General features: G+C 35.5%; 1 protein-coding gene across 5 annotated transcripts in view; it reads left to right on the forward strand.

Moving 5' to 3' along the window:
* The window catches only part of Cnksr2 (connector enhancer of kinase suppressor of Ras 2), a 264,629-nt gene that overhangs the window by 43,569 nt on the left and 203,129 nt on the right, over positions 1-17,931 (forward strand). For all 5 annotated transcript variants that reach the window (XM_060375308.1, XM_060375307.1, XM_060375310.1 and 2 more), the window contains exon 4: positions 2,302-2,389. In XM_060375308.1, coding sequence (XP_060231291.1) covers positions 2,302-2,389 — 88 coding nt within the window. The remainder of the gene's footprint in view (positions 1-2,301; positions 2,390-17,931) is intronic.

Raw genomic sequence — 17,931 nt, forward strand, 5'->3', positions numbered from 1 at the left:
AGCCTATTCCAGCCAGCCTTGCTTGTGATACTCAGTGTACAGAGATCCTACCACATCTGAACTAATAGCACAACCATTTTTAATAACTGTGGACTCTCCATTTGTCTCTTATGAATCAAAAAGTGTGGCGGTAGTGTCTGTTCCTCATGTCCTTGTCCCTTTTTCCCTCAGAGTAAGTAAAATAGTGTCATATCCTAGGCCCTGGAACCTAACATCATGCTAGAATTACCTGGCAAAGGGGAATTCTTGGGCTCTCTAGACTAACTACACCCAATTTTCTGAATGTGCCGCTCAAGGTTGAGTGTTTTAAAAGCCTGCCAGAGGATTTCAATGAATGTTTTCCTCTTCTGAGTTTAAGGGTCACATGGTTACATTGTGCCCATGAGAATAGTCTTCCCCATTTCCAAGTCTTCATTAACTCTACCTTCAGCCTTAATTCCCCTTTACCACGCAACATGATGGAACAAGTGTCTTAGTCACTGTCCTTCTGCCGTGAAGAAGCATCATGACCAAGGCAACTCTTAAAAAAAAAAACATTCAGTTGGGGCTGGTTTGGTTTCAGAAGTTTAGTCCATTATCACCATGGCAGCCTTCACGGTGCCACCTCACTAGTGGCCTCACATGAAGCCTGAGATGTCCATATTGGCTACCTACAGAGAGAGGCTCTGGGTCCAGTGCATGTATAGTCTTTTATTGGTGCTTCAGACTCCATATTAACCAAGCAATAATAAGAATGGAAGAAAGCCGGGCTTCATGGTGCACACCTGTAATTACAGCACCAGGGGGATGTAGAGGCAGGAAGATCTCTGCGAGTTCGAGGCCAGTCTGGTATACAAAGAGAGTCCAGGACAGCCAAGGCCACAGAAGAAAAACCCTGTCTTGAAAAACAAACAAACAAACAAAAAAGGAAGAATATTTAAGTTGCTTGACTAGCTAAATAAGGCCTTAGGACAAGTAAGAGCTAAAGAGCCAGTGAATGGGGATATTTGGGATGAGTAACAGATGGCTAACTTGGCTGACCCAGTGAATATTCAAAATAAGCCAACCCACTATCGAATAAGAGATGGAAGGAAACTATTAGAATATATTTTGATTGCCCCACTTCATTTTTCAAAATACTTATACCTTCTTACCATACTGAATGAGGTTAATTGTGAGCTAGGCCTATTCTTATTAACTATTCTTTATATGATATGTGTTTCAACACAGCAGAAATTTTTCTTATATTTTGCTCACTGGTACCACAGTTATCAAGAAGAGGTCCTAGCTTGCACTGTATACTTTAGTGGATTTTTTTTTGAGAGCATAGAGTATGTGGAATAAGAAATGATCTCTGTGGACCACCAAAAACTGGAAAATATGTAATTCATGGTAATTTAGTTCAAGGCAGTGATGGCACATTCCTTTGATCCCAGCATTTGGAAGGAAGACAGAGGCAGGCGGATCTCTCAGTTTGGGGCCAGCCTGCTCTAAAGAGAAAAAGTCCCAGGTCAGCCAGGCTGCACAGAGAAACTCTGTCTCCAAAAAAGAAGGAAGTTTAGCTCATGTAAAAAATATGAATGTGTAACCAGAGTAAAAAGGAATCATGTGAAAGTAGTGTCATGGAAGCAAAAGGAAAAAAGAATTTGAAGGGAAAAGAAAAACACAGTTAGCAATAGGTGTTGCTGATCTCTTAGATGGGATGAATTATGTGGTAGATTAGGAAGTCAGGGTATTTGTGACTATTAGCTCCTGATTCAGACTTCTGATTATGAACACTACTCATTCTGCATCTTCGGCAAGTCGCTAAACGTTTATCAAGCCTCATGTTCCTGTTTCCATAAGTTACTGTGCTTATTATTAGTATGTATATCACAATTAGAATAGTAATTTTCATATGATAAGCCATTAATGACCATTAGCTTATTATTGCTAGCCCTTAAGAATGACTATTTCAAGTAAACATATTTAAAATGTTAACTTTCTTTGGAAAGTAAATACCAAAATACTGATTCTGATTAAGCTTTTCTTTTCTGCTGTTTTGTAGTTGATGTAATAAAGAGGCCTTGGAAGAAGTATCAAAGAACTAAATATAAAGAAATTTACAAAGAGAAATTTGAAAGAAAGAAAATATTATGTTGCTAAAATTTTATTTTTCTTAATTTCATATATTTTAACCTAAATGAGTCCCCAAATACTGTCTTTTATCAAGCTGTAAGCTTTAGAAAGTTTTTTTTCATTATTATTAAAATTTTATGTTATATTATTATATTTTGGTGATTTTTGAAAGCTGCTCTTACAGTCTTTCTTTTCCCTTTGTAGGTCACCATTTGCTGCTGTGACAGATTATTCAGTCACAAGAAATAATGTCATACAGCTCTGCTTGGAATTAACCACAATCGTGCAACAGGTATTCGCTGACAACATTTTCTTTGGTTAAATTACTATTTTCTATTTCAAAAATGAGCAAATTGTTCTTAAAAGCAAATTACATATTGGAAAAGTATGCATGTATCTACAGTTACTTTATCAGAAGATATAAAATGAATTGGAATACCTAACTTCATAAAATATGTCTGTCACTCTCATATTCAATGGAATGTGTAAACTCTATCAGTTTCACAGAATCAAATCACTCCATTCAGATAACAATTTCGGATTTTTGCTCTAAGATATTAATAGTTTTACTTTGTATGTACAAATAAACAAATATACATAAGCGCTTCAAATAATTATCTAATTTCCTGAGGTGATTTTTCACAGAAAGCTAAGGCAGAGATTCCCAAAGTAGATCCCTTTAGGAGTCCAACAACTAGTATAAACATTTGAGTCAGTTTCTTTCTATAATAATGAGAATGGCATAAACTGAAGGAAATTTACTAGACAATCTACAGAAATTTATTTAAATTGAAGAAAGTATGTCTTGGAGGTCTGATGTTTATTAGCTATAACTCCCATGAGTCTGATGGCATCGTGTTGCCACTGCTTCTTTCTCAGGGTATCATTAGCCAATGATTCAATTGGGAAAAAGGGAGTAATGAATAATGATGCCAGAAAATATTGGATAAACTGGAAAAATTGTGATTTAATTTATCCTTGTGCTTGATTACCAGCCATAGCTCTCAGGTTGTTATATTGTTTATAATTCCTCAAAGAAGTAGGAAATTGTATTAATAGAAACTTATTAACTTCAGTATACTATTGTTCTATTGTGTAGATATTTTTATATCATATATCTCATAATTTAGGGTCTCAGTAGTTTCATTTATGGCCTAGTGAGTAGCATAGTGACTCATCGTGGAATACATTAGATACTCATTAGAATTATATGACGGAAATAAAAAAACTTTTGTTAGTTAAAGAAACATTCATGATGATGGGAAATATGTTTTTGCATTTTATTAATTTTCTTTATTTCTTTTATTTACTTCTTTCTCATACAATATATCCTGATCATTTTCCCTTTTCTCCACTCCTTCCAGTCTGCCCTTTCTCTCCTCTCCCCCAGATTCACTGCTCCTCCAATTCCCTTCAGAAACGAGCAGGCATCCTAGAGATATATCCACTCAACACTGCATAACAAGATACACTAAGACTAGGAATAAGCCTTCATTGTTAAGGCTGAATGAAGCAACCTATTAGGAGGAAAAGGGTGATGGGAAATATTTTATTGGTTTAGAAGTAGTACTCCAATAGTCTGTGTGTCTTTGTATTTGATAATGATAAGTCACTTTTAAAAAAATCTCAACTAGAAAGTAGGAATAATCATGGCATTTTAAGAGTTCAGATTAATAAATATTTTCTATAAAGGGCCAGATAGTAAATATGTAAGACTTTGTAGGCTAGGTTATAACACTCATTTTTAAATTCTACTTTATTTGGGGTATTTATACCTCAACTTTCCTTCCACCAACCCCCAACCTTAGCAAAGAGGTTAGTGCAGAGAAGGGGATCCTAACCTTTTACTTCTTCCAGCTGTTTAGGGTCGATGTGTCTTTGGGGGATATACCAATCTTTGTCAACAAACGCAGCCAGCAGTCTCCTCTAAGCCACTGCTCCTGAAGCATATCTTGGTCCATCTGCTCCAGACTGCCACACTGTCTGTTTCTGGTCTCGCCAAACTTATACATGCCACACACCAACACCACAGGACACTCCACTCTTTCTAGGCTCTCAAATTTACATCCTCAGAGCACTAGACCAGCCCCCTCTTTCTGCTGCAAGTGACAGCCCATTCCCAGCTGGCAAAAACCACGCACCACACAAGACAATTAACAACCGTGGACAAACTAAAGCTCAGACTAAAATCCCACACTTGAGATTAATATAAAAACATATCTACATAACTGAGTTTACAAAGAAACCAAAACTTCTATTAAACTGTATTGTACCTATCACAGTTATCTCTCTCTTCTTTTAAGAAAAAATTAGCAGTCAGCTATATAAATGTATCAATGTGTTTAGGATCCATTAAAATTTGATTCATGAAAATAGGCCAAATTTCCAGTATAGCTTATTGGCCCATGTTCCAGAGCAATGGAGTCCAGTGTGACCAAATGACTTTTGATATTATGAAAATTTGTTAGAAATTGAAATGTTTAGGAACCACTTCCAATGTCTTGTGGGTAGGACTAAGACCTTACATTGTTGCGAGTTTTTCTACGTGGTTAGGGTTCACATGAATTGCTTTAGGGCACAGAGTTAAAAGCAATAACATAACTTATGGCTAATGTTTCTTGTAGTTTTTTATTGGGATTTTTTTTCCTGCAATATACTCTGTTCGTGGTTTCCCTTCTCTACCTCCTCCCAGATCCCCCCACCTCTCAATCCACCTAACTCCAGGCCCTTTCTTTTTCCTTTTTGGAATACAGTCATGCAACCAGTAAAAAAAAAAAAAAAAAAAAAAATCACAATTTACAAAACAAAAAATATTATCAGAAACATGGCTTTAAAATGTATTTTCTATAGTGTTATTTTATCTCTGTGCTTTTCATTATTTTATTATTATTAATATTATTTATTATTATTTACATTTTATTAACTCTGTATCCCAGCTGTATCCCGCTCCCTTATTCCCTCCCAATCCCACCCTTCCTCCCTCAGCTCCTCCTTGCCCCTTTCCAAGTCCACAGATTGGGGAGGACCTCCTTCTCTGTGCTTTTCATTTTTAATACCGTCTGTATGCACACAGTAATAAAATACATAATTATTAACAACTGACTGTTACTTGGTAAAAAAATCCATGGTAATTACATTATTGTTATTTAATCTTTTTTTTTTACTTTTACATGGGAACAAAGACAATTGGAGTATTGTAAAAAATAAAATGAATTTTATTGTTTTATTTTTAATTTTTATACTAAAGAAACACAATTATTTTTATTTTATTTTATTGAAAATACTTTCAAGTACATTTGTGAAATGAAAGTTGCTGATTTTTAGTAATGTGCTAATACTTTGATATTTTATAAGCCAAGACTATAAGTCAAAATGGCAGCCATGAGTTTGCTGGAAAATCTTGGAGATCATCAAGTAGTAATTACTTAACTCACACATAATCAATATTTTCTTATTTGAAATGGCAATGCACAAGAGGATTTTGAACAAAAGTTATATATAAGGTGAGGTAAATATAGTTTTCTATATTTAGAATTCACAGATTGTGCAGCACAACTTTGTTCTAAACCTTCAGCTATTATTTTGTGGAGAATGTGGAAATAGTTTCTAGTGAATTAAATTTTTTCTGCAGAGATATGCAGTGATAGAAATGCAGTCTATGTCAAATATGGCTAGCCCACACATTCTATGATTTAAGAGCCTTTCATGTAACTAGTACATAATTGATTTCTTGCTTGTCACCAGAATGTATGAATGTCTGCTATTGACAGCTACTTAATTTCAAACATAACCCATTCTCATGTTGCCCTCAAAGACATGTTGGTATTTTCAGTAGGACTTTTCAATAGCTTAGCTGTTTAGCTCAGTAGCTCTTTAAGCATCTTGTTATAAGGCAGTAATGGGTTTAAGTTTTGCTACTTAGAGGTCAGGAAACATTAAGTAGACTAAAGAAGAGATTATTTGACAGGCTGACATTTAGGTACATTCTGTCTTGACCAAACATAAAAGTACTGAAATACTCCAAATGTACTTAGAACACAGAAAGCCTTTCTGTACCCTACACCCACTTTATTTTCTGTTTAAAGATGATGGTGTGCCCTCTTAGGACATTTTGCTTATACATTACCTACTTCTGTGTTTTAAAATTCAATAACTCATGACATTTATCACAGCTACTTCTACCTCATTCTCATTTACCCATCACATGTCTTGTTTGATGTGTCATCCTTACTTTAGAACAAAATCTTATGTTCTTGGTTCTTTTCTTGCCCTAATTTGCACTTAGCGCTGTTGTCCCTTAAAAGAAACGTCAAATGCAAATTCATCTTGATAAATAATGTCATGGCATCCTATTTTAATCTGTCTACAAGTATAAAATTGATCACCTTTAAAGTAGCCATTACAAATCTAAGCCCATTTTGTTGTTTGCAAGTGAATTGCTAAGTTCCTTCTTTGGAATTCAAAGGAGCTAACATGTTGTTTCAGCATAACCAGTTTCATCATCAAGAACTCCCATGTGTATTAGCTATACTCTAACTCATACAGATAAATTATCCTTAGTAAAACAGATTTCAGTTTAGCCATTTGTCTTGTGATACCTGTGTACAATATGTCTTATATATCTTTGATCTCTGCCTAATCAAAATTATATCCTATCCTTATCTTTTTAAAAAATAATTAATTAATTAATTTTTTATTAATTAGTTTATTCATTTTGTACACCAACTGTAGCCCCCTTCCTCGTCCATTCCCAACCCCACCCTCTTTCTCTCTTCTCCTCCCATGCCCCTTCCCCAGTCCACTGATAGGTGAGGTCTTTCTCACCTTCCTTCTGACCCTAGCCTATCAGGTCTCATCAAGACTGGCTGCATTGTCTTTCTCTGTGGCCTGGCAAGGCTGCTCCCCCATCACAGGATGGTGATCAAAGAGCCAGCCACTGAGTTCATGTCAGAGGAAGGCACTGTTCCCATTAGTAGGGAACCCACTTGGATACTGAGCTGCCATGGGCCACATCTGTGCAGGGGTTCTAGGTTATCTCCATGCATGGTCCTTGGTTGGAGTATCAGTCTCAGAAAAGACCCCTGGGCCCAGATTTTTTGGTTCTATTGATTTCCTTGTGGAGCTCCTCTCCCCTCCAGGTCTTTCTATCTCCCCTTCTTTAATAAGATTCCCTGCACTCTGCCCAAAGTTTGGGTATGAGTCTCAAAAATGCTACTTCATAAAGCTTTTCTGATTTCCCACAGGTGTTTGTGTCTTCTCTCTATTGAATATTTATTGTAATTTTATTCCTGATATGATTAAAATTAAATGTAACACCTTGCTTTTGGTCTTTTAGTTTCAATTTATTTGTTCTTTTCTTTTTTCCTATAAAATGTTAGACTAGTTATTTGTGTTATTCTATTCATTTATCTGATGCATAATTCATTGTTGTATGAGCAGAGGTACAGTTCCTCATCTTCCTGAGCATAGCATTTTACATATCTTCTGGGACAGCTATATCTTTCTACAAATAACAGTTATTTTATTCTCATTAGTTGATGAACTCCTTGAAGATGGGAACAGGGTCTTTGTTATTCCATATATACTATTGATTAAAAATAAATATGGGCATATGACACTAGTGGAGAACTCCCCCATTCAGAGGACTAGGAGAAGGGAATGATGAGAAGAGGAAGGGTGGGTGGAACAAGAGGAGTTGAAGGAGGGGGCTTCAATCGCGATATATAATGAATAAATTGTGAGGAAAAAAGAATAAAAAAAAAGCAGTAACAAAGAATTGACTGAGCAGAATTATCCTCTGTTGACGGTGGCATATGGTCATTTGTCTTTTGACAGTGAAGAAAAGTGGGGGGGATTATGTGTTACTCATTTTTGTTAACTCTCCTGTGAGATGACTTCATTCTCTTTCTGTTATCCATAACATAAACCCTCAAAGACATCCATCACTTTAAATTTATCTTCACTAGTTAAAAATAGTTCTTGGGGCTGACAACATATCTGCGCGATAGTGAACTTGTCTTGTATGTATATGACACTGTTTCAGTCCTTAGTGCTACAAGACATCAAAATAAATGCTTATTTTATCCTCATAACCATATTCCAAGCTGGCGTAAAAACTTTTTGAACATCATGTAGACATGTAATGCTTAGATGTATCTTAGCAGTGGCTCTCAGCCTGTGGGGTGAAACCAATTTGGGGGTCTCATGTCAGATATTTACACTACAATCTTAGCAGTTGCAAAGTTACTTGTGGAAAGGATCAACAGAATAATTTTAGGGTTGCATAAAGTAGCAATGAAATAATTTTATATATTAGCAGAGAAAAATTACCTCTGAAATACTGCATGGGTTTTCTACTGTAAATGATACCATATAATGCTTTTTTTTTTGAGCTTTATGTTCTGTTGCTGCCCATAATATCAATAGAAATGAGAACTGATACATAAAATCATGGAATAAAATAGTCAATTGTTTGTTTCTTGATAGTGAATCTATGTGCAGACCATACTTTTTTATATTTTCCAAATTTATCAAAGTGAATTTAAGGTATCGGAAAAGAAGGAATTTTCCCACACTGAAAGAATATTAAAGTTTGACAAAGGAACATATCATAAACAAATACTGAAGTTATGTTTACAATAAATTACATATAGTTAATGTCCAACAAATTGTCTAACTCAGCCATCATATATATATATATATATATATATATATATATATATCAAAATTTTATTTGGAATTATATGAAGTACCTACATGTAAGAATTAAACCTTATCAGCCACTTAAAAGAGGCCAATTTGAGTAAGTAAGATATAGACTTTTTAAAAAATCTAGGACATGCATTTATTACCAGGCTTTCAAGAAATCTCATCTGAACAGTTTTATGCTTTGAAATATGCTGTGCTTAAAATTGTTTTTCGCTCAACTTTAATTATTTTTATTCCCTTTGCAGCAAGATGAGATGATCAATATCTAAAAATAAACTGTCATAAATGGCTTTTCTTTTTTTAATATACAAAGGGGTGGTACTGTGAAGTAAGTGGAAAATTCTTATTGCTGTTGGACACTTCTGTTTCAACTAATGTTAAAACTAGGGAGGAAAGGCACTGTAATTTTATTTTGAAAATCTCCATTTGGAGGAATTTACTTAGTTTAATATAATCTATATCACTTTTACATATTCTGTGTTTGGATGGGTTGAAATATTTGAAGCTTTTAAAGATATTTTTCCCCAACACTTTTGTTCCCTACATAAAATTTGTTATAAAAACACTCAAGAAAAAGGGGGAAACTTGTTTTAAAAACTCTTAACTGGAAAACATTCCCACAAAGAACTGAAGCTTCTTTTAGAGCCCTGTCAGCAGCTGAATCAGAAAAATAAGACAGGTACCCACGCATTTCTTGTCAGAATTGAAATAATTGCCATGATGCCTGTCTTCATGGGTATCAGCATAACCTAAAATAATTCCGCTGTACCATTTTAATATTCTGTACTTCAGACACAAAAACTGAGATTGTCACTAATTAAGAAATGAGCACAAAAGTGTCACCTTGAAAGGTAAAGCATTGATGAAGACTGAGAATAGTTGGGTTAAGGAACAAGGATGAAGGCAGGGTTTTTTTTGGGGGGGAGGGGGGCATGTAACCCAGCTCTGTTGAAGATCAATTGAAACTGTACAGTTCATGCCATGTATATCATAATTTGTAAACATAAGTGATCACATCTAGCTCAAAGGTCTCGAAAGATTAAAATAATTGTGACTTAAAAGGGGCCAAGAGGCCTGGTGTGGTGGCTCATGCTTGTAATCCCAATACTCTAGGAGGCAGAGGTAGACAGATCGCTGTGAGTTTGAAGCCAGCCTAGTCTACAAAACAAATCCAGGATAGCCAGGGCTGCAAAGAAAAACACTGTCTCCAAAAACCAAAAACAAACAAAAGAAGAGGCCAATGGAAGTCAGTTGAAAACCAGGAGCATTGTAACTAGAGATTTGATGAGGAGGGATAAAATAATTTTATTTTAAAAATATAGGGGTACAAGTATTTTTCTCCCATTAGTGTTTGTTAGTTTTCCTGGCCAGCATTTACATTTGGTTTAGATGCTGAGAGAATAATTTCAAGTGTTGTAAACACTTTAAATCATTTTTAGTTGTTAAATTCGGAGTGAAAACTTTCTTTTCTTTCTTTTCAAATTCAAATTCTGTCAAAATGCTTTTACTTAAAATTGTTTCTTTGACTCTTGTTTTTTTACTTTGTTCTATTTTTACCTGGCATAGTTATTTTACTTCATTATAAATACATATTTAAGAAAAGGATATTATTTTGTTGATATACTTTAAATATCCATACTGAAGAATTCTTTTAGTTTGCCGAGCAATCTCACTTAAATTATGTATTTGTACTGTCTAGACATTTTTGTTAACTTTATAGCTTTTACATAAAAATTAAATTAAATTTTATATTAACTATCATGCAATTATTATTTTGAAAGTAAAAATATAAATGAACATATCAAGGATACATCTTTAAAAATATATACCTACTGAAATTTAACTACTTTTTTCTATTTAATTTTGGATGTTTAGTTATTCATTCTAAACACATGTGAGAAAATTATTTCAGCGATTTAGAATTTGTGGTTTATGTTTTTAGAGCATGCATTTATAAATACTTAGAACACATTGCAGAGATTATTAAAAAAAATTTCTGTAGCCAGGAATTGACTTTAAAATTTCAATTAATGTTTTATTCAGGGAAATGCTTATAAATTTATTCGTAATAGCTTTTATAGTCTATTTAATCATATTCCATGTACATGAATATCACCTGCTTTAGTTTCTTTATGAACACTTTAACTTACCTCCCATAAGGTAAGTTTTTTTTCTTTTTTATTAATTAATTCAATTTACTTTTCGGTAATAGTCCTCTTCTTCCTCTCATCCCCATCCCATTCTCCTTCCCATATCCCTTTTCCCCTATTTCCTCAGAATAGAGGACCCTCCCTATCCAGATGCTCCAGCCTATCTATTCACATGAGAACTGAGTTCATCTTCCTCCCTGTAACCTTATAGGAAAGTCCTATCAGGGGGAAGTGATCAAAAAGCAGGCAACATAGTCCATGTCAGAGATATCCCCTAACTTCTCTAAGTAGTGGACTGATATGAAGCCTAAGAAGTCCATTGGACTTATCTTCTTGGGGTATGTCCATTGTAGTATGTTTATCCTATAGTATTTGGCTAATATTTGCTTATAAGTGAATACATACCATTTTTCTGGGTCTGTGTTACCTCACTTAGGATGATCTTTTCTAGTTCCATCCATTTGCCTGGAAATTTCAAGATTTCCTTGTTTTTTCATGACTGACAAAACATGTTTTTCTCATTACTCCAGTGTGTACATGTACCACAGTTTCTGCATCCATTCTTCAGTTGACAGACATCTAGGTTATTTCCAGTTTCTGGCTAGTGCGAAAAAAGCTGCTGTGAATATAGTTGAGCAAATACCGTGGTAGGATTTGACATGTCAAATAGTATATATGCTTGGATAAATTATTCCAGATCTCTAATGTTATCTGTAAGTGTATATAATTAACTATCTCGTTAGATTATTGAAGGGTTTTATGGGAACATTTCATAGCAGCTTAATAAAGGCTTATTAGAATTATGTAGCAAAATAGACTTTGGACACAGTAAACTAAACTAGTTTCTTGCTCCATCAAAAGCTCAAAAGACTGGTACTCTGCTTAATTTTGCTGTTGAGTAGTCATGAAATGAAAAAAAAATTTCTTAAATGAGTGATTAAAAAATAATTTAGAAGTCATACATAGTGTCACATGCCTTAAATATTATCAGAGGCGGTGGATCTCTGTGAGTTAGAGGCCAGCCTGGTCAACATAGTGAGTTCCAGGGCAGCCAAGGCTATATAGTGAGACCCTGTCTTGAAAAAAAAATTAAATTAACAGAATTTGGTTTAATTTAGGACATCTTTATATTTTAATGTAAATATACACAACTTATCTTGAATATTTTTTAAAACATTCACATTTAATTGTAATGCAGAAGTTAATATTGGTCATACATGAACTTGCCACTCATACATTTATAAATCACCTAGATTTGAATATGTACAACTCAAAACATTAATTTTAATGGTCAATTTATAATAATCATACAAAATTTGTGTATTCAGTGTGATAGTAAATCTCAAACATGTAGATATATAAAATGATATTCTAAATTCTGCTTGAATAGGCAGACTATATTCTGTAGTTTATACAATGTTACAGCATGAAAAACTGAGCTGTAAGAGTCTCATAGTCATTCCAAACACAGCTTTAAACATTTTTCCTGCATGCTCAGGGTTATTGCTTAAGCCTTCCTGAGTCAGACATTCTAGGTGACCTAAAAACTGAATTGGAGCTCTAGGGATTGAAACTGGGTCATTTCAGATCAAAAACCAGGACAAGCCTTATATATAAATTTCAAACAATTTGAATTATATTAATTTAGCATGCTCAGTGAAGATGGTATGAATATTGAATCTATTTTTTCTTCCTTTTTAAATGAATATTTTTTATTCATCTCACCTATAGTTTATCCTTTAAGTTTTTGTCAGATGTTTTAATAATTCAGAAGCAATATTTATATCTTTTCAGCTTTCCTATTATATCCTAAAGAAAAAGTCTGATAATATTATTTAATCAACAAGTCAGGTAATAGAATTATTAGAGATGGTCGTCAAACAACTTGAAATGTTTATCTGGATACACATATTAAAATGGAATTTTCAAAGTGGATAGCATGTTAAATATATGTACTATTGTATCTTTTCAAAGGCTGAAGTGAAATGAGAATGTTAGAACACATAACACATACCATGTATACATGGTACACTGTATTATTTTGTCAAAATATTTTTTTTTGCTTATTATATGTTTCACTTACAGAAAGAAGGGGGAGATAGAAAGATCTGGAGGGAGCAGAAGCTCCACAAGGAGAGCAACAGAAACAAAAAATCTGAGGCCACAGATCTTTTATGAGACTGATATTCATTACACATTTTATATCATTCACCTTTCAAAAACTTTAAATTTTTTCTCCAAAATAAATCATAAGAAGTAACTTTTACCATTATTCCTATATTATGTGTAAAGAAAGAGATGCAGTAGAAAACTATGTTAATAGATCTTGACTCTTATAGGGTATAAAGTAAAAATAAAATAAGGATATTCCTGGTGTGCTACCATTTGCAACACATGGTGATTACTTTTTATAAAATTTCAAGTCACAAACAATAACAATACATTTCCAAAAGATTTTCTTTGACAAACTTGGTGAACGCCGACTTAGCATATCTAGTACCTGGCATATTAATGTTTGCTGAAAATTTGCATACCTTTCCTCTTAAAGTTTCACCAAAAAAGGTTACAATTTTTTAAGTTACATTTAGTAACTACTCTGATACTAAGACTTAAAAGGAAACTAGCCTTACAATATTAGTTTGCAATCCATTTATATTGTGATTCTGACACATACAAAGTTAGTTGTACATATTCTAAGGGGACTTATTTTTTTTCCTTTTCATTACTCTTTTTTTTTACTTTATTTTTTTATTAATTACAGTTTATTCACTTCATATCCCAGCTGTAGCCCCCTCCCTCGTACCCTCCCAATCACATCCTCCTTCCCTCATCTCCTCCCATGCTCTTCCCCAAGTCCACTGATACGGGAGATACTCCTCTGACCTTAGCCTGTCAGGTCTCATCAGGAATGGCTGCATTGTCTTCCTGTGTGGCCTGGTAAGGCTGCTCCCCAACCAGGGAACCCACTTGGACACTGAACAGCCATGGGCTACATCTGTGTAAGAGTCCTAGGTAATTTCCATGTATGGTCATTGATTAGAGTATCAGTCTCAGAAAAGAGGCCTATGCCCAGAATTTGGGGAGCTTGTGGAGCTCCTTTCCTCAACAGTTCTTTCTGTTTCCCCCTTCTTTCATAAGATTCCCTGCATTCTGCCCAAACTTTGGCTGAGTCTCAGCATCTGCTTTGATACCCTGCTGGGTAGTCTTTCAGAGGCCCTCTGTGGTAGGCTCCTATCCTTTTCCTTGTTATTTCCCCTCTTTTGATACCCAGTCCTGTTTGCACTTCTGAATCAGTATTGATCATATTACCCATGGTCTTCCTTCTTGCTTAGCTTCTTTAGGTGTACAGAGTTGAATATGTTTATTCTATAGTATATGTCTAATATTCACTTATAAGTGAGAATGTATCATGTGTGTCTTTCTGCTTCTGGGATACCTCACTCAGGATGATCATTTCTAGTTCCCAACATTTGCCTGCAAATTTCATGATTTCCTTGTTTTTAATTGCTGAGTAGAATTCCACTATGTAAATGTACCATAATTTCTGTATCCATTCCTGTGTTGAGGGACTTCTGGGCTTTTTCCAGATTCTGGCTATTACAAATACAGTTGCTACAAACATGGTTTAGCATATATCACTGTTGCATACTTGTGCATATGTTGGTATATATGCCTAGGTGTGGTATAGCTGTAATTTGAGGAAGCACTATTCCTAATTGTCTGAGAAAACGCCAGATTGATTTCAAAAGTGGTTGTACAAATTTCCTCTTAGTCTTTGTACCTTTGAAGAGAAGGGGTAGGACACAAAGACAATCGAGTTCATGACAGAGGTAGCCCCTGCTCCCCTTACTCAGGACCCACATGGAGACTGAGCTGTACCAATAGGCTACATCTGAGCAGTGGTCTAGGTCCTCTCATTGCATTGTCCTTGGATGGTGCATCAGTCTCTGCAGGGACCCCTGGGCTCAGATTTTAACCTGGTTGATGTCCTGGTGGGGTTCCTGTACCCTCCAGGTCATTCTGTGTCCCCTTCTTATTCCATAAGACTCCTTATGCTCTAACCAAAGTTTGGCCATGAGTCTCAGTATCCTCTTTGATCCAGTCATTGACCACTTGCGCCTAGCAATACAATCTTGCAAGGCCACAGAGAAAGAGGATCTGGGCAGTCCTGATGAGACTTGATTAGCTATGGGCAGATGACAGAGGAGGAGAAATCCGGCTTTCAGTATACTAGGGGAAGGGGATGTGGGAGAAGAGGGTTGTACTGGGAGAAGTTAAGGAAGGGGGCTACAATCAGAATATTTAATGCATAAACAGTGAAAAATTAAATTAAAGAAAATGAACACAATGGTAACAATACCGGAATCCTTCAGTGATTTGAGGAGGTGAACAAGAGGAATTACTGTAAAGACGACCAGAATTTATTTGTTTGATTGGTTAGTTGATTTATTAATTTTTAATTTTTTATATTAATTACAGTTTATTTACTTTGTATACCAGCTGTAGCCCACTCAATCATTCCTTCCCATTTCCACCCTCCCTCATCTCCTCCCGTACCCCTCCCCTAGTCCAGTGATAGGGGGGTCCTCCTCTCCTTCCCTCTGACCCTGGCCTATCAGGTGTCATCAGGAATGGCTACATTGTCTTCCTGTGTGGCCTGGTAAGGCTGTGCACCCATCAGGGGAGGTGATCAAAGAACCAGCCACTGAGTTCATATCAGAGATAGTATCTGTTCCCATTACTAGGGAACCCACTTGGACACTGAGCTGCCATGGACTACATCTGAGCAGGGTTTCTAGGTTATATCCATGCATGACCCTTGGTTGGAATATCAGTCTCAGAAAAAAAAAAAAAAAAAAACCCTGTACCCAGGGTTTTCAAATCTGATGATTTCCCTGTGAAGTTTCTGTCCACTCCAGGTCTTTCTAAACCCCCCTTCTTCCATAAGATTTCCTACATTCTGCCCAAACTTTGGCTATGAGTCTCAGCCTCTGCTTTGATACACTGCTGGATAGTCTTTCAGAGGCCCTCAGTGGTAAATTTCTGTCCTGTTGCCTGTTTTCTCCATCTTCAGATGCCCATCCTGTTTGCCTTTCTGAATGAGGATTGAGCATCTTACCCAGGGTCCTTCTTGCTTAGCTTTGTTAGGTGTACAACTTTTGGTATTATTATCCTATATTATATGTCTAATATCCACTTATAAGTGAGTATATGACAAATGTGTCTTTCTGCTTTTGGGATACCTCACTCAGGATATTTTCTAGTTCCCATCACTTACGTGCAAATTTCATGCTTTCCTTGTTTATATTTGCTGAGTAGTGTTCCACTGTATAAATGAACCACAATTTCTGTATCCATTCCTGTGTTGAGGAACATCTGGGTTGTTTCCAGATTCTGGCTATTATGAATAAAGTTGCTATGAACATGATTGAGAAAAATGTCCTTATTGTGTACTTGTGAGTATTTTGGATATATGCCTAGGAGTGGTATAGCTGGATATTGAGGAAGCACTGTTCTTAATTATCTGAGAATGCACCAGACTGATTTTCAAAGTGGTGTACAAGTTTACATTCCTACCAGCAATGGAGGAGGGTTCCCCTTTCTCCACATCTTCTCCAGCATGTATTGGTGGCACGTGAGTTTTTGATCTTAGCCATTCTGATGGGTGAAAGGTGAAATCTCAGGGTTGCTTTGATTTGCATTTCCCTGAAGGCTAAGACATTGAGCATTTCTTTAAGTGTTTCTCTGCCATTTGATATTCCTCTATTGAGAATTCTCTGTTTAGCTCTGTACCCCATTCTTAATTGAATTATTTGATTTGTTGCTTTTTGACTTCTTGAGTTCTTTTTTTTTATATATTCTGGATATTAGCCCTCTGTCAGTTATAGGTTTGGTGAAGATCCCTTCCCAGTCTGGAGGTTGTCATTTTGTTCTGATGACAGTGTCCTTTACTTTACAGAAGGTTTTCAGTTTCATGAGGTCCCATTTATTGATTGTTGATATTAGAACCTGTGCTGTTGGTGTTCTGTTCAAGAAGTTGTCTCCTGTGCCAATGAGTTCAAGGCTCTTCCCCACTTTCTCTTCTAACCAATTTAGTGTGTCTGGTTTTATGCTGAAGTCTTTGATGAACTTGGACTTTAGTTTTGAGCAGGTTGATGAATATGGATCTCTTTTAATTTTTCTACATATAGACATCCAGTTAGACCAGCACCATTTGTTAAAGTTGCTGTCTTTTTTCCATTGTATGTTTTTTGCTTCTTTGTCAAAAATCAAGTATCCATAGTTGTGTGGGTTTAATTCTGGGTCTTCTATTGGATTCCATTTATCCACCATTCTGTTTCTATGCCAGTACCATGCAGTTTTTATTACTATTGCTCTATAGTGCAGCTTGAGATCAGGGATGGAGATACCTTCAAACAAAGGTTTTAGCAATTCCGCTTTTTTTTCTTTTTCTATATGAAGTTCAGAATTGTTCTTTCAAGGTATGTAAAGAAGTGTGTTGGTATTTTGATGGGAATTGCGTTGAATCTGTAGCTTGCTTTTGGCAGGATGGCTATTTTCACTAGGTTAATCCTACTGATTTATGAACATGGGAGATCTCCCCATCTTCTGATATCTTCTTCAATTTATTTCTTCAGTGACTTGAAGTTCTTTCAAACAAGTCTTTCACTTCTTTGGTTTGAGTCACACAAATGTACTTTATGTTATTAGTGGCCATTGTCAAAGGTGTTGTTTCTTTAATTGCTATCACAGCTCTTTTGTCTTTCATATACAGGAGGGCTATCGACATTTTGAGTTAATTTTGTATCCAGTCAGTTTAGTGAAAGTGTTTATCAGCTGAAGGTGTTCTTTTGTAGAAATTTTGGGGTCACTCATGTATACTGTCCTATCATCTGCAAATAGTGATACTTTGACTTCTTCCTTTCTGATTTGTTTCCCCTTGATTTCCTGTAGTTGTCTTTTGCTCTAGCAAGGA

Source organism: Meriones unguiculatus, chromosome X (assembly GCF_030254825.1).
Source record: "Meriones unguiculatus strain TT.TT164.6M chromosome X, Bangor_MerUng_6.1, whole genome shotgun sequence".
NCBI lineage: Eukaryota > Metazoa > Chordata > Mammalia > Rodentia > Muridae > Meriones > Meriones unguiculatus.